The sequence below is a fragment of the Salmo trutta genome, chromosome 28 (assembly GCF_901001165.1).
Source record: "Salmo trutta chromosome 28, fSalTru1.1, whole genome shotgun sequence".
NCBI classification, from domain to species: Eukaryota; Metazoa; Chordata; class Actinopteri; order Salmoniformes; family Salmonidae; genus Salmo; species Salmo trutta.
In genome coordinates this window covers 39867495-39895389 of record NC_042984.1, presented here as the reverse complement: position 1 = coordinate 39895389, position 27895 = coordinate 39867495, and the positions used below count along the sequence as shown (strand labels likewise).

The following is a 27895-nucleotide window of genomic DNA, read 5'->3' as shown; positions in this document are numbered from 1 at the left end:
CATATATAAATGCTTTTTATGACAAACTATATTCCTATTTTAAATATACACATATGATTCGCTTTTTGCTTCAGTTGTTCATTTAATCTTGTAGGCTACACATTCACAGCTGAATTGGTGTATAGACAGGTTGGTTGTTTAGCAACAAAACCGACAGGGTTGGCTTTGATTGTTGACACCATTTAACTAATTTTGCACAATGAGCACTTGTCTCTCAAACACATCGTTACAGATGCTGGTTAGCTAGCTAGCAAATTTGACATATCAGTCAAAACAAGACATGGTATCAAGAACAAAATAAACGAGCTGAAACAAGCCACCTACGATTCCCCACATGGCAGCCTCTTGTCATTTGGCGGGTTCGACTAAGCTGAGCCACAGGGCACCCGTCTATGACCCCGGTGACATGAACCGGCAAAAGCGGTGAGGGAGGAGCGCCCTTCTCAAATGAACAGTAATCTGCACCGCTTGGTCATGTTGTCAACAAGGCAGCATGGTGCATCGTCCAGAAACATACAACATCTCTTTTCCATCAAATATGTTTCCATATTCAAACTACTCTCAAAATTACAATTGTTCATAGAGAAACAACAATATTAGATGTTCTGAACCCATGTCAATGGTTAAATCACATTAGAATATTTTTTTTTTAGGTTTGGAAGAACAAATTGATTATTGAGTGTAATTCCCCTTTAATTGTGCATCTGGCGAGAAAGGAACGGGCAGGTCTAGCTATGGTTCTGTACTGCTGCTGCTCACTTCATGGAAAAGTTTGCAAATAACAAATAATAGATGCAAATGATATACAGGTAAGCCTACTTTGCAGTTAACATTTAATTGAGAAGGTTTTGGGGAAGGTATTTCTGTCAACCCACAAGATGCTTATATCAACTGGCTACACACGGATTGATAGACAAATGCGCACCACAGACAGACAGGGGCAATATTGCTGGAAATGAATTGGCAGATAGGTTTTTGTTTCTAAGCCAATAGTGGCTAACCAGGGGTGGGATAATGTCAATGTTCAATGTTGTGTTGATTAGATAGTAGCTGGGAGCTTGCGGTGTCAGATACTTGTGAGATTTGTTTATGACAGTTTGCAATGGCACACATGAAAAATTGCATATTTAAGTGATAACGCCCAAGAAGCCGGTGTTTGGAGGATATACTGGCACGGGTGTTGGCAAATCGTGCCAATATATCCCCCAAATACTGGCTTCTCGGGCATTACCAACATATTCAAATAACGATTGACATTTTCACAAAAAATATATATAGTCCCGACTAGGGTTGCACATTTTGGGGAATATTCAGAGGTAAAAACTTTCCTTGGGAATTAACGGGAATATATGCAAATGTATATAATACCACTTAAATGTAAATGTTTTTTGCATTGGATATATTTACCATATGGAGACGGTAAAAGGTTTATGTTTCTTAGACATAATTGCAAATGATTAAATCCTTCCAATAGAAATAAAAATGACTATTTCGTTTCAAATTTTACTTTAATTAAATGAATTGACTCTTCACATGGGATGATTTCACTGAACAACAAAAGGGAACATTGAATGATCCATCACATCTCCCAAAAACATTTTCAACAAACATCTAAATTGATAGTGTAGAAACTAAAGCTTTGGTTGTCTTCCTCTCAGGCTTCCATGTCTTCTCCCTGGACCTCCTCAATGTCCACCTTTTGAACATCAGACTCTGAGGCCTCATCTTCACTGTCCCTTTCCAACCTTGTTGAGGATGGCTCGTTGTCAGGTTCAAAAAGCCTCAAATTTGCCCGGATGGCCACCAATTTTTCAACCCTTCAATTAGTCAGCCTGTTGCGTGCTTTGGTGTGTGTTCACAAACAAGGACCAGTTGCGCTCTGAGACAGCTGATGTTAGAGGGAATTGGAGGATGATGAAGGCAACAGGGGAAAGAGCTTCAGATCCACAAAGTCCCTTCCACCAGGTGGCTGATGAGATATGTTGGCACGACTGCATCTCCATCCCAAAGCCCTTGCTTGGAAGTGTACTTCGCCAGACTGCCAAGAACCTTGCCCTCATCCAGGCCAAGGTGGCGAGACACGGTAGTGATGACACCATAGGCCTTGTTGATCTCTGCACCAGACAGGATGCTCTTGCCAGGATACTTGGGGTCCAACATGTACGCTGCGGTGTGTATGGGCTTCAGGCAGAAGTCTTCACGCTTTTTGATGCATTTCAGAACTGCAGTTTCCTCTGCTTGTAGCAACAGTGAAGTGGGCAGGGCAGTATGGATTTCTTCTATTACATCTGCAAACAGAGTCTGAACATCAGACAGGATGGCGTGGTCTCCCTCAATCAGTGCAATGGCTACTGCTATAGGTTTCAGGAGTTTCAGGCTGCTTACCACTCTCTCCCAAAATACATCATCCAGGAGGATCCTCTTGACGGGGCTGGGCGTATGCTGGGCGAAAAACATTCAGAAATCTCTTCCAATACGCATTGCCTGTGAGCATCAAAGGTGAACCAGTTGCATACACAACTCGAGCAAGACATTCATCAGCTTTCTTCCATTGAGTCAAAAAATCTGATTCCAGGAGGACCATGAGCTGTTGCTATCGATAAGGTGTTTGATTCATCATTTTCACCTCGAATAGAAGTAGAGGGACTTTTGTCAGAGGTTTCTTGTTGTGAGCGCTGAGGGAACTTTATGCACTTGGCCAGAAGATTCTGCATCTTTGTCATTCTTCACATATGATTTGGCACAGTATTTGAAAATGTACACAGCTTTTCCTTCTACATTAGCTGCAGTGAAATGTCTCCACACATCAGATAGTGCCCGTGGTATTCTCCTGTAAAGATTAGACAAAAATGTGTAAAAGAAAACCATACAATTCCATGTACAGATAAATAGTTAAGCAGTTAGATTAAACAACTCCTTTGTAAGATAAATGTTTTAAATAAAACATGTATGGAAACAGGTGAATTAACACTCCTCAGTTAGCAGGCTCAAGCAAGCTAAAACCCACATGGTAGCAAAAATCAACTAGCAGAAATCGTTAACAAGTTAGAAATTATTTAAACACACTTTGCTGTAGGCTACCATTTACTAGTTAACAAAAAATGATGTATGTCATATCAAATATATTCACCCCACCCAGTATCTCAACTTACCAGAAAGCATGTAGTCCTTGGGTCAGATAGTGTCGTAGTGTGGGCTCAATAGCATCTCATTAGTGTGCAAGATCTTGAGAATCAGCTGTGCATGTTATGGAAGAATGCACTGTGCATGCAGAGGCTTGCAATTCCATTGAATTGGGGATAGTTTAACCAAAATATGCCACAAGACCTAGAATTGCCTTATGTGTATTCCACAAAAAAGGTTCACTGTTATAAGCTAACGTTTTTAATGAATTGACGCAAAATTCCCGGGCTTAACTTCCCATGGAAATTTTCCGGAAAGTTTCTGACCCTTTGCAACTGTAGTCCGGACACAAATCTAGGGTTGCTACACAAGCAGGCTGGTCATTCTATCAGTTGCCAGAGACGCGACCCAGTCGTCCATTGTAAGTGTTCCATTGCCATACTGGCTGGCAACGTTCTTATCCCTTGCTTGCTAGCTAGCCAACTAGGGCTAACATACAGTCACATCAAACCATGCAGCCAGAATAACAACAGCAGCTGCATTTGGTTAAGATGTTTTCTAGTGACTTTTATTTCGACACAATGAGCTAATGAAGTGCGATTTCGCCTGGCATTGAAAATATGCTTTCTCGTCAGGACACTGTTTTTCAGAGGAGCTAGCCAACAACACAACTAACACAATCACTTCAAACTGAAGCTGGAAAGACAGCAAACTATCTGCACTTTGTTTTGTTTTACCTGTTTTCTATTGATTGTTCTTTGTATATATCCATGAAATTATACTGATTCATGATTTCGACGGGCTGAGAAAAGCTGCCTGCCTGTCTCATCCCGACACCATTACTATGGGGCAGCTGGAGATCAAATCTGAATATTGAAACAATGTTGCAAATGTCGGAGAGACAGACAGCAAGGTTTATACAAATCTCCACTGTTGAAAACGAAATGTTAGTCTGAAGGAAATGTGAGATGATGTCTAGATGCTTTTATGATGGAGATCAAGTTTATAAATTGCCTGGCTGGGCTGATGAGACAGTGGATTACGCAGTCAAATGGACCAGAGTAAATAGGCATTTTAATGTCAGATTTAGCTGGATGGTAACTTGTGCAATAGACACCAGCTGTACACCGCTAGGTTGAGAGCTTCAAGTTCCTTGGTGTCCACATCACCAACAAACTAACATGGTCCAAGCACACCAAGACAGTCGTGAAGATGGCACGACAAAACCTATTCCCCCTCAGGAGACTGAAAAGATTTGGCATGAGTCCTCAGATCCTCAAAGGGTTCTACAGCTACACCATCGAGAGCATCCTGACTGGTTGCATCACAGCCTGGTATGGCAACTGCTCGGCCTCTGACCGCAAGGCACTATAGAGGGTAGTGCAAACAACCCAGTACATCACTGGGGCCAAGATTCCTGCCATCCAGGACCTCTATACCAGGCGTTGTCAGAGGAAGACCCTAAAAATTGTTAGACTCCAGCCACCCTAGTCATAGACTTTTCTCTCTGCTACCGCACGGCAAGTGGTACCCCACGCCATAAGACTCCTGAACACCTAATCAAATGGCTACCCAGACTATTTGCATTGCCCCCCACTTTTACACTGCTGCTACTCTCTGTTATCATCATCTATGCATAGTCACTTTAATAACTCTACCTACATGTACATATTACCTCAACTAACCGGTGCCCCCGCACATTGACTCTGGACCAGTACCCCCTTGTATATAGTCTCACTATTGTTATTTTACTGCTGCTCTTTAAATTACTTGTTAATTTTATTTCTTATTCTTATCTGTATTTTTTTAAACTGCATTTTTGGTTAGGATCTCAACACCTGTTGTATTCGGCGCATGTGACTAATACATTTTGATTGGAATGTGGTTTTAAGCTATCAGCATTCAGAATCAGATCCATCGTTGTATAAAGAAAAACAAATGGTGAACATTAACTAGCTAAAAACAATGTCCATTTGGGGGGGGGAATTGTGATCTCTATTTGCCTAAACAGTATGCGAATTTAGTAGAACTATAGGTAACTATCAGTATATCTACATACGAACCTGGTTTGCATAGTTTTATCTCCGGTGTAATCCGCAGCAGTCCACGAAGCCGATGATTCTCCTCCTGGTACTCCACTACCGTTTTCTCAACGGCCCCAAAAATCTCCGCCGCAGCCGCAGTTAATCGCTCATTTAAAAACACACGCAAAAAATCTAGTTTAGACATTTTCAGTCGAATGAGAGCTGTGTAGCCTCTTCAGTTGAGCCACTTGCTATTTCTTTACTCCTAACAAGGTATGCAAAATCAAACCGAAGGTGAAGCGGGCAAGAATAACTAAGTACTTCCGGGTCACGATTTTTGAAATCCTTCAGAATAATAATCCCATTCTGTACATTTTGTAAATGTATAATTATGGTGAAAATTATGGAAAATGTACACAATTATCGACATATTTCATACTAGTTATCATACAAATAATAATTACAAATATTTTTAAAAGATATTGCCATTTTTTTCTGTCAAAAAATATTTACACCTGAATGGTCAACAATGTTTTGTTAAGTACTATTATTTATTGCACCGTACAAAATTATCTGCAAATGAGCAGCGACGCTCCTCTGAATGTAAACTTTGTAGATTTGGAAACCAGAAGTGCTCCTGAGTAGACTGGACCCCCCCTTTTACTGCGACACAATTTACAGTACTGTGCAATATGTATTTCCAGTGTGAAAAAAACTATTGGATTTAAGCTGATTGGCCACTTTTCAGGAACCGCATAAATGAGCTGTGACGCTCCTCTGGGTGTAATGTTTTGTTATTCGTATTATTGTTGTACATGATAACTAGTAATCATTACTTTTAATGCTGTTAACAATAATGTCAATGCTATAATATTACTTGTGCTATAAAGGCGACTAACTTTATTCCTTTTTTAATATTGTTAAACAAAATTCTAAGTCTGCTAACATTTCCTTATAAAATGTTATGAATTTCGACCATTTGTATTATTTTTCACGATCTTCATTGCGGGACATTATTTTGAAGGAAAATACCGAAGTCACAGCCTTATTCTTGCTGGTAGAACGGAGGTCAAACTCCAAACTAGAGTCATCGGGTCAAATGGTCGTCTCGCGCCGAACTGCGCATGTGCAGGCCGTCAAATCAAAAAAGTGTTTTTTTACGAAAATAAAAACGTGTCTGTCACCTTCACGAGTTTGGAGTAATAACATGTTCAACTACCAAACAACTAAGGAAGAATTTTCACTTCGCTCATTGATTTCTCAACCCCCACCCATGGCATGGTCTGTTTGGTTTTTTTCGCAAACGTTCCCGGAAGTCTCGCGATGTTGCGCCCATACAAAAAAGAATGAATTATTATTTCTATGGTTGCGCCTCTGGGTTTAGAAACTCTGTGCTAGAGTCGTCTTCAAACCGACTTCCGTGTTCTAGTCAAATCATTTTTGAAAGTTCCTTGTTTCCGATCGGAGACGCGCCCAGAAACGCAAAAAAAGCGCCGGCCAGGTGGAAGGGTATACAAACCGTGGTTGATTGAGTCTTTCTACGAATAGAGTACATCACTTCACCTAGTATTAACATACTGTCATAAAGATCACATGTTCAACTTCATTAAAAAAAAAACATGATTTCCTATCTCAAAGGATTACATAAAAAATACTATAGTGCCAATAAAGTGCAATTGAAGTAAATCAGCCATAAATCCCTTGTGACAAAGGGAATGGAAAGGTGTAGCGTGTGTTGTGGATTATTGAATCAGAATATTTCACAGATACCGGAACTTGTAAATTCAATTAGACCTTGTTGCAATTCTCTTGCCACAGACCTCAGGCTTTATAGTAGATGATTAACACCCCTTGGCCTCTTGCCACCATTATCTTTATGTCTCAATTCTTGCTTGTTTACAGATTCTATTGGTGGCGTATCCATTCACAAATGCATGTGTCTGTCCCATGATACTCATGGGACTACACAATGGCTCTCCACAAGCCTGTAATGGCACAGACATACATATACAATACAATCACATGCCATAACGCTAGACGCAGGACCAGGCACTGACTTCCCTCAGGCCTACAACAGCACAGGCATACATACATAATGCAATTGTATGTCTCAACGCTAGTCATAGGACCAGGTAATTACTTCCTTCAGGCCTATAACAGCACAGGCATACATTTTCTGCTTACGTTCTTGTTTTTGCATGTCTAGTGATTAACTCCATGTTGACCCAGTCTGTACATTCACCTGAAGGCTAAGCCTTTATTCTGCTTACACATGTCTATTAATTAACCCTATGTTTTCTGTCTCAATACCTATGGGAGAACAGTCTGGATACTGGAAAATCAACCATAGTCATGAATTTTCACCTACACATGCAACAGGGAGGGGCAATTGAAGGCAAGCTTCACCCCAAAATATATATTGTTAAAAAATGTCTAGCCTATCTATCGATGGGTACCAGGGTAGAATGCTATGCTTGACATTGTCAGTTCTCAAGCACAAAACACCAGAAAATTGCCAAAAAGAGCCGCTCACCTGCTGTTACACTATTATTTAACCAAATTTAAATATAATATATTTTCACCATGTTAAAATAAGAATTCAGTTCATGTAAGAGGGTTGACCTTAGAATTAGGGAAAGACGTAAATTAATCACTAATCACATGAAATAAATAATCATCTTAAAAATTGACTGTCAAAGCAAGAGCATAACTAGGGCTTAACAATGATGGTGAAAACTTGGAGAAGTTTTCGGTTAAAGTGGGTTAAAATCTTCCTAGAAGTTGGAAAAATGTGACGAGGTAAAAATGCAAATTATTGGCACTTTAGCAACTAATTTATACAAATTTCCATGTGGTCTATATTTAAGGGCACTTATTTTAATATAACAGGCTTTTAAAATGCAATGTTGGTGCACAATTTCCACTTAAAATATCAAAGGGACGCTAAATGTACTCTATTCGGGAATGCAAATTCAAATCAAATTAAATGTTATTTGTCACATGCGCCGAATACAACAGGTATATACCTCACAGTCAAATGCTTACTTACAAGCCCTTAACCAACAATGCAGTTAAGAAAAATACCAAAAATATAAGAAATAAAAGTAACAAGTAATTAAAGAGCAACAGTAAAATAACAATAGCGAGGCTATATACAGGGGGTACAGAGTCAATGTGCAGGAGCACCGGTTAGTTGAGGTAATATGTACATGTAGGTGGAGTTATTAAAGTGACTATGCATAGATAATAACAGAGAGTAGCATCAGCGTAAAGGGGGGGGGTGGCAATGCAAATAGTCTGGGTAGCCATTTGATTAGGTGTTCAGGAGTCTTATGGCTTGGGGGTAGAAGCTGTTTAGAAGCCTCTTGGACCTAGACTTGGCACTTGGCACTACTTGCCGTGCGGTAGCAGACACTTGGCACTACTTGCCGTGCGGTAGCAGAGAGAACAGTCTATGACGTTGGTGGCTGGAGTCTTTGACAATTTTTAGGGCCTTCCTCTGACACCGCCTGGTATAGAGGTCCTGGATGGCAGGAATCTTGGCACCAGTGATGTACTGGGCCGTACGCACAACCCTCTGTAGTGCCTTGCGGTCGGAGGCCGAGCAGTTGCCATACCAGGCAGTGATGCAACCCGTCAGGATGCTCTCGATGGTGCAGCTGTAGAAGCTTTTGAGGATCTGAGGACCCATGCCAAATCTTTTCAGTCTCCTGAGGGGGAATAGGTTTTGTTGTACCCTCTTCATGTTGTACTCTATTTGTGGAACGACCCGGTTATCATAAGTATAGGATGATCTGGGAAAATCAATTATTCATCATGAGTCGACTCTATATCATTACTCTGTACAAGATTAAACAATATCATGAATGAGCAGCATTAGGTCAAAATGGATGAGAAATAGTCTTGGACAAATGGAAAGAGCCCTTTTCTGGAAAGTATATATTTAATGTATCAATAACAGCAGTCTGGCCTAGGGTTGTAAAACTACCGGTAAATTACCAGTGTTACCATAATTCTTGGTAATTAAACAGGTAATCTATGGCAATCTATGGTAATTTATACTTGCATAAATTTGACTTTGAATAACTTAAAAATTCTAATCATATAAAGTATAACTTTTTTTATATCTGTGTCCATATTGTCCATGAGTTTCTAGTAGAGACCATATGTTTCAAGAGAAAATAGCCTAATTAATACCAAAAAAAACATTAATTAACAATGGCATTATTTTCAATTCCCTCTGCAACTCTTCCAACTATTGACTTTTTTTAACAACTGCGCTAAAACATTTAAAACAAAGACAACGTAAGATAAATATAAGTAAAAATATAAAATATATTTCATGCTTAAAGCTTCATATTAAACACCAATGGTATTCACTAAATTGATGTGTTATATTTAGGATCATGTTTTACAGATATGTCATTCAATTTCTTTTATTTGAAAATCTTATTCTATATATTTTACATGTGATGAAAATCCCATGTAGATAATAGGCAGAATCTACCGCACACCCAAAATAGATTATATATTTTACATGTGATGAAAATCCCATGTAGATAATAGGCAGAATCTACCGCACACCCAAAATAGATTATATATTTTACATGTGATGAAAATCCCATGTAGATAATAGGCAGAATCTACCGCACACCCAAAATAGATTATATATTTTACATGTGATGAAAATCCCATGTAGATAATAGGCAGAATCTACCGCACACCCAAAATAGATTATATATTTTACATGTGATGAAAATCCCATGTAGATAATAGGCAGAATCTACCGCACACCCAAAATAGATTATATATTTTACATGTGATGAAAATCCCATGTAGATAATAGGCAGAATCTACCGCACACCCAAAATAGATTATATATTTTACATGTGATGAAAATCCCATGTAGATAATAGGCAGAATCTACCGCACACCCAAAATAGATTATATATTTTACATGTGATGAAAATCCCATGTAGATAATAGGCAGAATCTACCGCACACCCAAAATAGATTATATATTTTACATGTGATGAAAATCCCATGTAGATAATAGGCAGAATCTACCGCACACCCAAAATAGATTATATATTTTACATGTGATGAAAATCCCATGTAGATAATAGGCAGAATCTACCGCACACCCAAAATAGATTATATATTTTACATGTGATGAAAATCCCATGTAGATAATAGGCAGAATCTACCGCACACCCAAAATAGATTATATATTTTACATGTGATGAAAATCCCATGTAGATAATAGGCAGAATCTACCGCACACCCAAAATAGATTATATATTTTACATGTGATGAAAATCCCATGTAGATAATAGGCAGAATCTACCGCACACCCAAAATAGATTATATATTTTACATGTGATGAAAATCCCATGTAGATAATAGGCAGAATCTACCGCACACCCAAAATAGATTATATATTTTACATGTGATGAAAATTCCATGTAGATAATAGGCAGAATCTACCGCACACCCAAAATAGATTATATATTTTACATGTGATGAAAATCCCATGTAGATAATAGGCAGAATCTACCGCACACCCAAAATAGATTATATATTTTACATGTGATGAAAATCCCATGTAGATAATAGGCAGAATCTACCGCACACCCAAAATAGATTATATATTTTACATGTGATGAAAATTCCATGTAGATAATAGGCAGAATCTACCGCACACCCAAAATAGATTATATATTTTACATGTGATGAAAATCCCATGTAGATAATAGGCAGAATCTACCGCACACCCAAAATAGATTATATATTTTACATGTGATGAAAATCCCATGTAGATAATAGGCAGAATCTACCGCACACCCAAAATAGATTATATATTTTACATGTGATGAAAATCCCATGTAGATAATAGGCAGAATCTACCGCACACCCAAAATAGATTATATATTTTACATGTGATGAAAATCCCATGTAGATAATAGGCAGAATCTACCGCACACCCAAAATAGATTATATATTTTACATGTGATGAAATTCCATGTAGATAATAGGCAGAATCTACCGCACACCCAAAATAGATTATATATTTTACATGTGATGAAAATCCCATGTAGATAATAGGCAGAATCTACCGCACACCCAAAATAGATTATATATTTTACATGTGATGAAAATCCCATGTAGATAATAGGCAGAATCTACCGCACACCCAAAATAGATTATATATTTTACATGTGATGAAAATTCCATGTAGATAATAGGCAGAATCTACCGCACACCCAAAATAGATTAGTGAAGATGCTGGAAGGAAAATGTCTCCACACACTTTCGTTCATCATTCAAGTTAAATCAAACTTTATTTACATACGTATTACAAAAGTATCCATTATAGATCTATTTATCTGAAACCCACAGCATTAATGATCCAGATTTGCTTTGCTTTTCCTAAAAGTGTTGTTCATATCCTGCCTTTTTATTCCCATCTACTGACAGATCTCTATGTCCTAATTACATTTTTCTTTCAGTTTTCTTCCTATTTTCTTTCTTTGTGGACGTGCTTCAGCAGATAAGCCTTCTGAGTGAATATTTTACCACAGACTGAGCAGCCATGTTGTTTCACTCCTTTGTCAGTTTATGAGTGGTTAGATTCCCTTTGGTACTAAATCTTTCCTGCAGTCACCACATTAAAAGTGTTTATTTCTTGTTTGAGTCAGTATGAGCCCCTCTAGGTCCCCTTTCTGACTGAAGATTTTCTCACTGTCACCACAGCTAAATGGTTTCTGTCCTGTGTGAGTCCGTTTGTGCACAATTAGGTTCCTCTTGACGCTGAAGCTTTTCCCAGTCACTACAGCTAAATGATTTCTCCCCTGTGTGAATACGTATGCATGGTTAGGGTTTTCTTGCGATTGAAGCTCTTCCCACAGTCACCACAGCTAAATGGTTTTTCCCCTGTGTGAGTCAGTTTGTGCGTGGTTAAGTTCCCCTTGACAGTGAAGCTTTTCCCACAGTCACCACAGCTAAATGGTTTTGCTCCTGTGTGAGTCAGTTTATGCTTCATTAGGTTCCCCTTGAGACTGAAGCTTTTCCCACAGTCAACACAGCTAAATGGCTTCTCTCCTGTGTGAGTACGTATATGCATGGTTAGGTTCTCCTTTCGATTGAAGCTCTTCCCACAGTCACCACAGCTAAATGGTTTTGTTCCTGTGTGAGTCAGTTTATGCTTCATTAGGTTCCCCTTGAGACTGAAACTTTTCCCACAGTCACCACAGCTAAAATATTTCTCTCCTGTGTGAATCCTCATGTGCCTGGACAGATCTCCTTTGTATTTGAATGACTTGCCACAATCAGGGCAGGTGCAGGGTTTCTCCATGTGACAGAGTCGGACATGGGCCTTCAGTGTACAGGTTTTACAGAAGCAGCATTCGCTGGGTCTCTTCTTGTTTAGAGCTTTTGGAGCAAACATTTCACCACAGTCACAGCAGCGGTGAGTTTTTGTAGACGTCATGCTGGGTTTGGAAGAAAGTTTCTCCAGTGGTGGGTGGGGATCCAATGGTGGGCTGGAATCCAATTGTGGGCTGCTGTCAAGTCCTACTGGGTCTCTGCTTATGGCTGAGCTGTGGCTGGAGGCATTGTTAGCATTATCTGGAGGGTTACGGGGAATGGCGAGACTCTTTAGGTGAGTCACAGTGCCAAAAGGTTTGAGATCCACTGGTATAAAGTCACACTCTCTGTTTTCCACAGTCTGGGTTTGGGGAAGAGTCAAGGACCAAAGTGGGTCCTCCTGATCACATTCACTTTTCACACAAGGAGGAGTGTATTGGAACTCTATGATATCAGCCTCCAGCCCTTGAAACAGCTCTTCCTTCTGACTGGTCCTGACTTCCTCCTGTTCCTCTTTAATCTGTGTGGGCTCGGGGTCCTCCTGCCCCAGAATGGGGCTCCACTCCTGCTCACAGTGCTGCTCCTCAGGGAGAACCTCCTCTTCAGAGACAGCGAGAGAGAGCTGCAGGGAGTCTGTAGGGAAGGGACGGAGGAGCAGAGGTTAGCTATACAGGAGTTAAGGTAGGCCTCCGCGCTACAGCATACAAAATAAAGTAGGATGGGTGCCCGACCACAATGACAAATATCCAACAATAGGGCTTACCAAGTAAAACGTCCAAAAAGTCTAATTCGAGGCAGAAAGGAGTTGGAGCACTAAACAAAAAAGGCAGAGATCAGTTTCTTATTTGTCACTTTAATCCATTGTTCAGGATGAATTCAAGGGACTGACATTTCGATGTCAAGCTGATGTCTTCCCCAGAGTGACCTGACCATTGCGCTTAGCTCCTATTAATAGCCTGGTGACCTACTGAGACACGACAATATAAAAATAACACGATTCAAGATAAATTTCAAATAATAGCACAGAAGAAGAAGAATCTGGTGTCTCTTGGATCAATAGGCCATGTCAAAATAAAGTATATACAGTACCAGTCAAAAGTTTGGACACCTACTCATTCAAGGGTTTTTCTTAAATCTAGACGTTCCGCTAGCGGAACACCTGCTCCAATATCCAATGATAGGCGTGGCGCGAAATACAAACTCCTCTAAAATCCGAAAACTTCAATTTTTCAAACATATTACTATTTTACACCATTTTAAAGACAAGACTCTCCTTTATCTAACCACACTGTCCGATTTCAAAAAGGCTTTACAGCGAAAGCAAAACATTAGATTATGTCAGCAGAGTACCCAGCCAGAAATAATCAGACACCCATTTTTCAAGCTAGCATATAATGTCACAAAAAACAAAACCACAGCTAAATGCAGCACTAACCTTTGATGATCTTCATCAGATGACACTCCTAGGACATTATTTTATACAATACATGCATGTTTATATCAAAAACCAGCTTTTTACATTAGCATGTGACGTTCAGAACTAGCATTCCCACCGAACACTTCCGGTGAATTTACTAAATTACTCACGATAAACGTTCACAAAAAACATAACAATTATTTTAAGAATTTTAGATACAGAACTCCTTTATGCAATCGATATGTCCGATTTTAAAATAGCTTTTCGGTGAAAGCACATTTTGCAATATTCTGAGAAGATTCCTCGGCCATCACAGGCTAGCTATTTTGACACCCACCAAGTTTGGTACTCACCAAACTCAGATTTACTATAAGAAAAATTAGATTACCTTTGCTGTTCTTCGTCAGAATGCACTCCCAGGACTTCTACTTCAACAACAAATGTTGATTTGGTTCCAAATAATCCATAGTTATATCCAAATAGCGGCGTTTTGTTCGTGCGTTCAAGACACTATCCGAAGGGTGACACGCCGGCGCCTATCATGACAAAGCATTTCAAAATATTGCATTACCGTACTTCGAAGCATGTCAAACGCTGTTTAAAATCAATTTTTATGCAATTTTTCTCGTAAAAAAGCGATAATATTAGTCGTTGTTTTCGTTCAAAGACTGAAAATGAAAACATGGAGTCGTCTCGTGCACGCGCGCACCAGTCTCATTGTTCTCAGATCGACCACTTACCAAATGCGCTACTGTTTTTCAGTCATGGCCTGCAAAGTCATCATTCAACGTTCTGGCGCCTTCTGAGAGCCTATGGGAGCGTTAGAAAATGTCACGTTATGCCAGAGATACCCTGTTTTGGATAGAGATGATCAAGAAGGCCAAGAAATGGTCAGAGAGAGCGCTTCCTGTTTGGAATCTTCTCAGGTTTTGGCCTGCCAAATGAGTTCTGTTATACTCACAGACACCATTCAAACAGTTTTAGAAACTTTGGGGTGTTTTCTATCCAAAGCTAATAATTATATGCATATTGTAGTTTCTGGGCAGGAGTAATAATCAGATTAAATCGGGTACGTTTTTTATCCGGCCGTGAAAATACTGCCCCCTATCCATAACAAGTTAATTTTTTTGTACTTTTTTTCTATATTGTAGAATAATAGTGAAGACATCAAAAATATGAAATAACACATATGGAATCATGGTAGTCACCAAAGAAGTGTTAAACAAATCAAAATATATTTTATGTTGGAGATTCTTCAAAGTAGCCACCCTTTGCCTAGATGACAGCTTTGCACGTGGGGGCAATTTTTCTTCAATTTGCAAGAGGCTGAATGTATCTCACTGGAGAAAGCATCCGAGCGAGCGAAACAGCGCTCCTATGTCTCTGTATGTGTAGGCCATCTATCTGATGTGGTCTGGTCATAAAGAGTATGACATTGTTGATACCAGCAGCATTGAATGCAAGGGAAGCCAGACTGTCAAGGTAAACAATATGACATCTCGCTCTCTGACCCTCAGTACTGGTGCACCACAGGGCTGCGTGCTGTCCCCTCTGCTCTACTCCCTCTTCATGAACCATCTCAGGAGACCTCAGTTAAGGTCTTAAAATATGCTGACGACACTACCATAGTCGGCCTCATCACAGACAACAATGAAACACAGTATCGCTGTGAAGTGGCTCGGGTAGTGACGTGGTGTAAGGACAACCACCTCATGCTCAACGCTTCAAAAACCACAGAGATAGCAATAGACTACAGGAGAAGAAAGAACCTCAAGGCCCCGTCATAATCACTGACCAACCAATAACACTGACAGATTATTTCAAATTAGTCGGCACTTAGATCAGCGACTTACTGAAATGGGACATCAACTCCAACCACATCATCAAGAAGGCCCAGCAGAGACTGTGCTTTCTGTACAGGGTTAAACAACAGCTGCTGGTTCAGTTTTACATAACCATCATACAGAGCATTCTCACGTCATCCATTACAGTTTGGTATGGGAACACGGACAGTCACAGTAAGAAGAGGGTGGACTTTATGGGTTGTTGATATTACATTTATGAATTGTGGTTATGCTATTCTAGCTGCTTTGTACTAATTGTGAATGTAAACCCTGTATATGTTAAATGAACGTGGGTGAATGTTTGTATGAGGTGAGGCTGGGGTATATATGTGTAATCGTCACGTCAGAGCTAACATGCTGTACCGTAAACACATACCACCAACCTTGGTTGCGTGGCAATAAAGTATCTTGTATCTTGAAGCCAGCGAGCATTTGGCCTCCCTTGATTAAAAACAAAGTATAAAATAATAGCCAATCAGCATTGAGCTAAACTGAGCGAGCTCAACTGTGAATGGTCCTGGCGCACCAAAAAAAAGTGTCAAGGGAAGCCAGTTGGGATTTGGCTTCACTCCTATCACAGAGAAATACATAATCGAGAGAAACAACTTGAATTGTTGCATCTCAATGTGTTGTTGTACTCTGGTGGCTAGCTAGCTACTAGCTAAACTTGTCCCTTTCCTAAATTAGCCATGGATGGAGATAGGGATTTGGACTTGTGGTTTTACTTAATTCTCCGTGCTGGCCAATGATTATAAATGGGATTCTGATCCAACCATAAAATACATTGTGCCCCTGGCCTGAGAGGATGGAAATTCAATATGTAGCTAGATGTAGAAGGCTAATGTTAACTATCTAACATTGCCCATGAAAGGAAGTTAGGCTAGTGAGCAAGTATTTTAGCCAAGTAGCCACAAGCGTGTACTGTATGTCAGTCAGGCCGTTTTGTCAACATGAAAGAGGAGGATGGCATTGGCCCTTGGCAATCAATCGTTTTCTGTCGTGGATGATGGTGGCTTTCACCGACTGGTCGAGCACCTCGAGCCCCGGTACACACTACCAAGTAGGCGCTATTTTTCAGTTGTTGCCCTACCGGAGTTACACAGTATTGTTGAAACGCACATACTTGCTACTGCTATTAGCTTCAAGACTGACATTTGGACCAGCGATGAGCATGCTGAGTCTGACAGCACAGTGGGTCGACGAGTATTTCGTACTGAGGAAGTCCCCGCTTGACTGCCACACCACCATTACCACTCCCTCGCTTGGAGTTTTGCTGTGATTACAGAGCTCAGCAGTGCTATACGTTACCGGGTCGACCAACGCTGAGACTGACAGTACACGCTTGACTGTGCCAGTAAGATAGCTTCATATAGGCGGGAGTTTCGAGCCCGGACCTTGATAAATATTTAGGCGGGAGTCTCGACCCCAAAGCATGACAGGTCAGCGCCAACAGTAAGTATAACTTTCTCTCAAAGCATCCGAAGCCGATACTGAGGCAATCGAAAGAATACACGAGACACACCAAAACAAAAAGCTGTTGGTTGTTACCTTTGTCTTGGAATACACTTCTCTTATGTGAAAATCCAACTCCCAGCCTCAGATGAGCATACAGTTTGCATGTTTTGCTTGGGAGCTAAACATGCTCAAGCGGCTGCACAGGGTAGCAGCTCTTGCACTCATTGTCAAAAAAACAATAGTATTGAAATCTCGACTTGCACGCTTTGGGGCAGAGCCTCCGGATATTTATCAGATGAGTCTGTTACACAGATCAATGATCATTCCAAACCCTTTAATCTCCCCTCGTGATCCACCGCCCAATAAATCCCATCACTGATCCTCGCGTAGGCACAAATCTCAATGCACTGAGATGTGCAAGGAGATTAAGTCACTGGACAGTTGTACGGCAACCATAGGGTCTGCCTTCAAGCACATTCTGGCCAGGCTTCCCCTGCCGGTACCAAACCCAACCCTTACCTCTGAATGGAGCGTGGTTGTTGAATCGGATGACACTGATGTTCTGTCCACAAGAGCCTCCCACTCTTATGACACAGATTATGAGCACTCTGATGCTATGTACCACAGCCCTAGCATCGTCCAGTCTCAGCCACCGGCCTGGCAGTGACGGTCAACCAGAAAATATCCTTGTCTGAAATCTTTGAGAGGGCACGCAGGAAGCTCAATGTGGAACATACACATACTGCCATGGTATCCACATCCAAGTTTGATGAATTCAGTTCTCCTGTTGTTCAAAGACTCTGTGCCTGAGCTCCAATGAACTTGGAAGACGCCAAATGACAAAACCCCTGCCATGCCAAGCATATGTTCTCGCTTAGCTACAGTTCATGGTGCAGATGAGAATGGTTTGTGGACCGGAACGACGCATACATTCATATCCCCATTCTACCAGCACACAGAAAATAACTGAGATTTGCCTTCGAAAAACATGCTTTTTAGTTTTGCGTTCTACCATTTGGCCTTTCGCTCGCCCTTTCGCACTTTCAAAGTGGATAAGCTCAGTGCTAGCTCCTGTTCAGCAAGCAGGAGTCAGGGTCTTGAACTACTTAGACGATTGGCTAATATGTGCAGGATCATCAATCCTTGGCATACACATCCATGGTCTCACATCACCTCTCAGAGTTGGGATGATTAATGAACTTGGGAAAGAGTTCTCTGGTCCCCACTTCCTGGGCTTGACACTGTACACTCAAATCATGTGAGCAAGCAACACTCTCTCCAGAAATAGTGGTATCTTTGAAATATTATCTTTCAACATTCAAACTGAGAAAACAAATGACAGCATTAGAGAGTCAGAGGCTCCTAGGCCTCCTAGTTGCTGCAGTCCATCCTATACCATTAGGCTTGCTCCCAATGTGGCCAATACAGTGCTGGTAGAACAAACACAATTTATGTCCCGGAGTGTCAGCAACATGGACAACTCACATGAACGTACTGGAGCTCAAGGCGGTTCCCCTTGCACTCCGGCACTTCCTCCCAGTACTGAGAGGACAACATATACTGATATGGACAGACAACACAACCGTGGTTACACATATCAACCGCCAGGGCGGACTGAGGTCAATGGCACTGCACCAGGTAGCAAGGGAGCTACTGCTTTGGGCAAAACGGTCATCTTACATCACTCAGAGCAAATACACCTGCCGGAGGTGGAGATTCAGGCTGCAGACCTTCTCTCCAGAGGAGGCCCTCTTCAATCTGTTCGCATTGCAAAACTTAACCCATTGTCCTATGTCACGGATGGGCAACTTTTGAAGTTGTGTACCCAACGTATGGGTACACACACCCGCGAGCAACTGCGGCCCCCATGATGAGTTCAGATTTTTTGTGGGCCCCACCCCCATCAAAGTTGCCCGTCCCTGTCCTATGTGGTTCTCCATAAAGGGTCCAGCAGGCGCACTCGGGGTTGATGCCCTATCACACAGACAGCCAAGGGGGCTGATGTATGCGTTTCCACCAAATAACTTGGTCCCTCAGGTTTTGAGGACGATCAGCCTCGAGAGCGCATCAGTTATACTTGTTGCTCCACATTGGCCACATTATCACATTTTTTTTACCTTGTACAGCTGACAACTTCCCAACCATAGGAACTCTCTCTTCGAGCGGACCTCCTATCACAAGTCGAAAGGCAAGCTTTGGCACCCCAAACCCATCATACTGAAGGTGTGGGTGTGGCCCCTGAACGTGACCGCCTTGTAGCTGCAGGGTTGACCTCCTTGGTAATTGATACAATTCAGGCAGACAGGCATCCTTTACACTAACCCTGTATTCCTGGAATGTGGAATGTGTTCAGGAAGTGGTGTGTCGACCATGCAGAATCACCTGCCCAATTTCTGACATTTTGACTTTCCTCCAGGAGCTTGTGGCTACAGGGAAGTCCCCTTCTACATTCAAAGTGTATATGGTACCCATCTTTATGGGTCATGACCAGATTGCAGGTGCATCACCATAGGCAATCCCTCTTGTATCGCAATTCATGAATGGTGCCCGCAGGTTACGGCCCTCCAAGGCTCCTTCAGTACCCTCATAGGAGTTATATGTTGTCCTACAATCACTTATGTGCCCACCATTTGAGCCCCTTTACTTGAGCTATGTGAGCTTTCTATTGGCAATTGTTTAAGTTAAGCGTGCTTTCTACCCCATCCATCATGCCTCAATTTAGCAGAAGATGGATCTAAGGCAGTGCTTCGGCCAACTCCAGCATTCTTACCTAAGGTGCTTTCATCATCACGTTAACCAGCCCTCACAGGAGATTTGTGAGTTGCATACACTTTGCCCAGTTATGGCATTGAGTGCCTATCTTGCTGCAGCAAGAACTGTTCGTCAAACAGAACAGTTTTTGTTGTGTGTTATGGGGAGAACACCAAAGGGCACCCTGTCTCGAAGCAGGTACTGGCACATTTGGTTACCACTACAGTGTCAAAATCATACAGTGCAGAAGGTAGACCAACTCTAGACAGCATAGTAACACACTCCACCAGGGGTATGGTCACTTCATGGGCCCTGTTCAGAGGGGCCTCCTTGGACTCTATCTGTACTGCTGCAAGTTGGACAACACCCACTCAAGACTGTATTTTATAGAGAATTATTTTAACTTGAGACTTGACTTGGACTTGGAACCTCAAGACTCAGGACTCGACTTTGAGTCTACGTGAATTAATCTACACGCAGCCAGAGACAGTAGCCACAACCTTCTAGGCAGAGTTTGCAAAGAAAAAGCCATATCTCAGACTGGCCAATAAAAAGAAAAGATTAAGATGGGCAAAAGAACACAGACACAAAAGAACACAGTCAGATGAGCTCTGCCTAGAAGGCCAGCATCTCGGAGACTCACTGTGTTTTGCGGGTACTATTTAATGAAGCTGCCAGTTGAGGACTTGTGAGGCATCTGTTTCTCAAACCAGACACTCTAATGTACTTGTCCTCTTGCTCAGTTGTGCACCGGGGCCTCCCACTCCTCTTTCTATTCTGGTTAGAGACAGTTTGCGCTGTTCTGTGAAGGGAGTAATACACAGCGTTGTAAGAGATCTTCAGTTTCTTGGCAATTTCTCGCATGGAATAGCCTTCATTTCTCAGAACAAAAATAGACAGACGAGTTTCAGAAGAAAGTTCTTTGTTTCTAGCCATTTTGAGCCTGTAATCGAACCCACAAATGCTGATGCTCCAGATACTCAACTAGTCTAAAGAAGGCCAGTTTTATTGCTTCTGTAATCAGAACAACCGTTTTCAGCTGTGCTAACATAATTGCAAAAGGGGTTTCTAATGATCAATTAGCCTTTTAAAATTATAAACTTGGATTAGCTAACATAACGTGCCATTGGAACACAGGAGTGATGGTTGATTCGATCAGGTGGACTGAGATATGTTCTGGATAGCCTCTGACAATAACTTTGATGTATACGCTGACTCGGTAAGCAAGTTTATTAGCAAGTGCACCGAAGATGTCGTACCCTCTGTGACCATTAAAACCTTCCCTAACCAGAAACCGTGGATTGATGGCAGCATTCGCGCAATACTGAAAGTGCGAACCACCGCTTTTAATCATGGCAAGGCGACCGAAACACGACTGAATACAAACAGTGCAGCTATTTCCTCCGCAAGGCAATCAAACAAGCAAAGCGTCAGTATAGAGACAAAGTAGAGTCGCAATTCAACGGCTCAAACACGAGACGTATGTGGAAGGGTCTACAGTCAATCACGGATTACAAAAAGAAAACCAGCCCTGTCGCGGACATCAACATCTCTCTCCCAGACATATTAAACAACTTCTTTGCTCTCTTTGAGGACAATACAGTGCCACTGACACGGACCTCTACCAAAGCCTATGGGCTCTCCTTCTCCGTGGCCAATGTGAGTAAAACATTTAAACGTGTTAACCCTCGCAAGGCTGCCGGCCCAGACGGCATCCCTAGCCGCGTCCTCAGAGCATGCGCAGACCAGCTGGCTGGTGTGTTTACGGACATATTCAACCAATCCCTATCCCAGTCTGTTGTCCCCACATGCTTCAAGATGGCCACCATTGTTCCTGTTCCCAAGAAAGCTAAGGTAACTGAACTAAATTACTATCGCCCCATTGCACTCACTTCCGTCATCATGAAGTGCTTTGAGAGACTAGTCAAGGACCATAAAACCTCCACCGTACCTGATACCCTATACCCACTCCAATTGTCTTACCGCCCCAATAGGTCCACTGATGATGCAATCGCCATCACACTGCCCTATCCAATCTGGACAAGAGGAATACCTATGTAAGAATGCTGTTCATTGACAACAGCTCAGCATTTAACACCATAGTACCCTCCAAACTCGTCATTAAGCTCGAAACCCTGGGTCTCGACCCTGCCCTGTGCAACTGGGTCCTGGACTTTCTGACGGGCTGCCCCCAGGTGGTGAATGTTGGAAACAACATCTCCACCCCGCTGATCCTCAACACTGGGGCCCCACAAGGGTGCGTTCTCAGCCCTCTCCTGTACTCTCTGTTCACCCATGAGAGCGTGGCCATGCACGCTTCCAAATCAATCATCAAGTTTGCAAACGACACTACAGTGGTAGGCCTGATTACCAACAATGACGAGACAGCCTACAGGGAGGAGATGAGGGCACTCGGAGTGTGGTGTCAGGAAAATAACCTCTCACTCAACGTCAACTCAACGTCAACAAAACAAAGGAGATAATCATGGACTTCAGGAAACAGCAGAGGGAGCACACCCTATCCACATCGATGGGACAGTAGTGGAGAAGGTGGAAAGTTTTAAGTTCCTCAGCGTACACATCACGGACAAACTGAAATGGTCCACTAACACAGACAGCATGGTGAAGAAGGCGCAACAGCGCCTCTTCAACCTCAGGAGGCTGAAGAAATGTGGCTTGTCCTCTAAAACACTCACAAACTTTTACAGATGCACAATCGAGAGCATCCTGTCGGGCTGTATAACCGCCTGGTACGGCAATTGCACCACCTTCAACTTCAAGGCTCTCCAGAGTGTAGTACGGTCTGCACAACGCATCACCGGGGGCAAACTGCCTGCCCTCCAGGACACCTACAGCACCCGATGTCACAGGAAGGCCAAAAAGATCATCAAAGACAACAACCACCCGAGCCACTGCCTGTTCACCCTGCTATCATCCAGAAGGTGAGGTCAGTACAGGTGCATCATAGCTGGGACCAAGAGACTGAAAAGCAGCTTCTATCTCAAGGCCATCAGACTGTTAAACAGCCATCACTAAAATAGAGAGGCTGCTGCCAACATGCAGACTCAAATCTCTGGCTACTTAAATAAATGGACTCAATAAAGGTATCACTAGTCACTTTAAATAACGCCACTTTAATAATGTTTACATATCCTACATTACTCATCTAATATGTATATACTGTATTCTTCACCATCTACTGCATCTTGCATATGCCGCACGCCATTGCTCATCCATATATTTATATGTACATATTCTCATTCATCCCCTTACATTTGTTTGTATTTGTGTGTATAAGGTAGTTGTTGTGAATTTGTTAGATTACTTGTTAAATATTACTGCATAGTTGGAACTAGAAGCACTAGCATTTCGCTACACTCGCATTAACATCTGCTAACCATGTGTATGTGACCAATAAAATTTGATTTGATGATCATGGGCCTCTGTACGCCTATGTAGATATTCCATAAAAAATCTGCAATTTCCAGCTACAATAGTCATTTACAACATTAACAATGTCTACACTGTATTTCTGATCAATTTGATGTTATTTTAATGGACCAAAATGCTAGCTTTTATCAAATACAAGGAAATTTCTAAGTGACCCCAAACTTTTGAACGGTAGTGTATGTGTATATATTTTTTAATGCATTATTATTATTATGAGTGGTCTGGGGTCCTAAGCGACTGCTTATGTTGCTTCTGCCTGGAGCGTGCCCTGGTTATATGGTTAATTATCACACTCTGTTTTCTGAAATACCTCTTTGGTACAGCCTCTCCCAGCCTCTTTGGCGACCCGTTACGAAAACGAAAGAAAACATATTCTCTCTGAGTAGAGTTTCCTAATGACAAGTCTTTCACTTGGAGTAATAAGGCACGCTCCAGACAATCACGCATAGATTTTTGGCTGGTGTCTAAATGTTTTGATAAACAGGGTATTTCTGTTAACATCCTTGCCGCTCCCCTTACTGATCATAGAGCTATTTATATTGACATTAAGCGTTTAATCTCTGATAATGGCCTTGGCAGAGCATCCTACTGGAAGCTTAATAGCTCTATATTAAAACATGAGTTGGTCAAGATGGAGATAAACTATTTAATTACACACTTCTGGAACAAAGCTATAAATGACAATTCATACAGTAATAAATATGAGGCTAGAAAATATTTAAGAAAATATGGGAGTATTCTTGCCAAGACGAGGAGAGCTGAGGAAGAAAGTCTAATTACAAAGATCACCTCTCTTGTTCAAAAGCATGTTGAAAGTCTCTCAGAGGAGGATAAATCTGTTCTGTTTGAGCTACAACACAAGTTGGATGATATGTATAAACTGAAAGCAGAGGGAGCCTTTGTCAGATCTAGGAAGAAGCTGCTAGAGGGGGGTGAACAAAATTCATCAAATTTTTTCAGGTTAGAAAAATACCACTCTAAAAATAATACAATTCAACAATTAAATATGAATGGTCTCATCACAGATGATCCCAAATTAATCTCTAACTTTAGCTCCAACTTCTACATGATTTTATATAGTTCTAAGTATTGTGAGGTTTCCTCAACTCTTTTTTTTGACACTCTGGGGATGTGAAATATATTGGGGAGGCTGAGAGGGAACAGTGTGATGACCCTATTACAGTTGAAGAGATCATTTATTCTATTGAATCAGTCTCCTGGGACTGATGGTATATCTGCTGAGTTTTACAAAACTTTTTGTCAACAGTTAGCCCCATTTCTGTTGGAGGACTTTTCTGAAAGCATTGTAAATAATGCTCTCCCTCCCAGTTTGACTCAAGGTCTAATTACATTAATACCTAAGCCCAAGAAAGACTTGCTTCTCCTTGATAATTGGCGTCCAATCTGTCTGCTCAATAATGACTACAAAATATTAGCCTCTATATTTGCAAAAAGAATGAAAGCAGTATTGGACTCAATTATAGAAGAGACCCAATCTGGCTTCATGAGGAATAGACATATATCTAATAATATCTGACTGGTGTTAGACCTTATTGACTATTCTGATCTAATCTTCCAAGATAGTTTTATTGTCTTTTTAGACTTTTTTTAGACTTTTATAAAGCCTTTGATACAGTGGAACATGAGTTTCTATTTCTCTCCCTTGAGAAATTTGGTTTTAGGGAATTATTTTGTAGTACTATTAAAACTCTCTATTTGAATTAAATTAAAGCATGGCAGATCTAGATTTAATTTGAAAAGGGGAATTAGGCAAGGTTGCCCAATTTCACCTTACCTCTTCCTGCTTGCAACCCAACTTCTTACAAGTTTTGTTAAATCCAGCTATATAAAAGGGATCTCTATTGCTGACAGAGATATTACCATAAGTCAGCTTGCAGATGACACCACTCTCTTTTTGAAAGATGCTGACCAGATTCCTGGAGAAGTCGATGTGATAAATATTTTTTCCAAAGCATCTGGTCTTTGTGTGAATTGTTTGCTGTTAAAGACTGTGTGATACCCTCTATATGCAATATTCCAGTAAAGGAAAAAGTAACATACCTTGGGATTACCATATCTAAAGATCAACAGGAAAGATGCTCATTAAATTTCATACCTGTTATTGAAAAAAACAAAAAGAAGCTGAACCATTGGTTGCAGAGGGATTTATCCTTGAAAGGTCGAGTACTGCTTTCTAAAGCTGAAGGTATCTCCAGACTTACTTATGCAGCCCAGTCCCTACATCTTGACAACAAAATAGGTAAAGTAGTTGACCAGATGCTTTTTTTTTTACACATTATATTTGGAAATCTGTCGTTATGAACACATATGAATATGGTGGTCTCAATTTTTTTGATTTTCCTACTTTGAATAATACTTAAGATAAATTGGGCTAAACATTTCTTAAAGAATCCAACTTCAATTTGGAATTTCATCCCTCATTATATCTTCTCCCATTTTGGTGGCTTAAAAATGTTATTGTCACGACCGTCCAAAGGAGTAGACCAAGGTGCAGCGTGGTAAGTGTTCATCGTTGTATTTCTTTTAAATCAGAACACTAAAAACAAAATAATAAACAACGATAACGACCGTAACGTCTTGCAGGCTTAACAAGCAGTACAAAAATAAGATCCCACAACTACAGGTGGGGGGGAAAGGCTGCCTAAGTATGATTCCTAATCAGAGACAACGATAGACAGCTGCCTCTGATTAGGAACCATACTCGGCTCAAAACAAAGAAATAGACACCATAGAATGCCCACCCCACACCCTGACCTAACCACATAGAGAAACAAACCGTCTCTCTCAGGTCAGGGCGTGACAGTTATGTTACTTTGTAACTATAACATTGATAAGTTTCCTACAAAATGATCTGCTTTTCATAGACAAGTATTCTTAGCATGCTCGTTAATATATACATATTATTTTTCCCAGCATAGGTATTTAATTTGGAACAACAAGGATATTTTGTATAGAAAAAAGTCATTATTTTTTTAAGAACTGGTTCAATAATCATATCCTGCTGGTGAGTCAACTTTTTAATGCAGAATACATTGTTACTCAATTATGAGGAATTTTTATCTCGTTACAATATCCCTGTTACGCCTAGAAAGTTCGCTATAGTCTTTGATGCTATTCCAGTTGACTCTCCAATAGGGAAAATGTGTTTCTCCTTGCTCCCTCAGAACTATTTGTGCTTTATTTCAAAGGGACATTGCATACATTTCTTATGTCACAACTTACTGGAATACATTTGTCAATAATGCCTGTTTGGTTAAAAAAAAAAGTCTGGTTATTACCACACAAATACCTGCTTGTTAACAAGGTCAAAGAGGTCTCTTTCAGAATGATCCATAAGTATTACCCTGCGAATCATTACCTGAAAAAAATAATATTAACTGTACTTTTTGTGCTGAGCATCCAGAAACAGTTTAGCATTTATTTTGACATTGTGTACATGTAAAAAAATTATGGAAAGATATTCATAGTTTTATCATTTTTAACATTCTTGATGACTTTTGTTTTTTATGGGAGAATGTGCTGCTCGGTTTCCTTAACTATAATAATGATAAAGAAAAACAATTTTACTTCAAAAATCTAATTGTGCTAATGGCAAAATGTTATATTCATACATGCAAATTCACTAATAAAAAAAAACTCTTCCGTGTTTTCTATAAGGAATTCGAGCATTCTACATTCTTCTAATAAGAAAGCTGTTAAAACAATGTGTGTTTCTTTTAAGGTCTTTGTATAATCTGTCATTTGCTGTACCCCCTAGCATATGTTATCATTGTCTGTTTGTATACTTCTTGTATGTCTACTGTTTTTTCTGCAATAAATGTCGTTCCTCCGCCTCTGTGGGGTTCGAGTGGAGTAATAGAGACCACCCCGCCTGTTATCGTGACATATCACGTGGGTACAGTACGGTGTGGCGTGACGGTAAACATGTTCGATATTAAGCATCTCAATCACATCGCGTGAACTGGAATGGAGTTCCCATAGCTCGTTCTCTAATCAGAGAACCACGGTTACATCCGTAAACAAACGTTTTCGCGACACAGACATTGTTTTTATCCATGTACGGTAAAAACAACTCCTTAACATGGTTGAAATGGGGATCGCTGGTAGCTTAAACAGTTCATTGATTGAGTAGAACTAGCCATCAGTAGATTAACATACGAACCTATTCTACATGGTCTTATCTCCGGCGTGATCCACAGCAGTCTCCGTAGCCGATCATTCTCCTCCTGGTACTCCACTACCGTTTTCTCAACGGCCCCGAAAATCTCCACAGCAGCCGCGGTTAAACGCTCATTTAAAAACACACGCAATAACTGTAGTTGATACATTTTCCGTCGAATGTGAGTTAGGTAGGTAATTTAGTTCAGACAGTAGGCTATGTCATTCTTTACTCCACACAATTACATGCAACATCAACACAGACAGAATGGGTTTGTGCACAGGCG

At 40.9% G+C, this 27895-nt stretch overlaps 1 protein-coding gene across 3 annotated transcripts in view; it reads right to left on the bottom strand.

Annotated features, from left to right (window-relative positions):
- The window catches only part of LOC115166219 (zinc finger protein 41), a 35665-nt gene extending 7770 nt beyond the window's left edge, over positions 1-27895 (bottom strand). The window contains exons 1-2 of one of the 3 annotated variants that reach the window (XM_029720032.1): positions 27613-27895; positions 9568-13145 (exon numbers count right to left, since the gene is read on the bottom strand). In XM_029720032.1, coding sequence (XP_029575892.1) covers positions 11983-13145; positions 27613-27778 — 1329 coding nt within the window. In that variant the 5' untranslated portion in view covers positions 27779-27895 and the 3' untranslated portion in view covers positions 9568-11982. Of the gene's footprint in view, positions 1-5186; positions 13146-27612 lie in introns of those variants that run through there. The other 2 variants (XM_029720033.1, XM_029720034.1) reach the window with 2 other exon arrangements.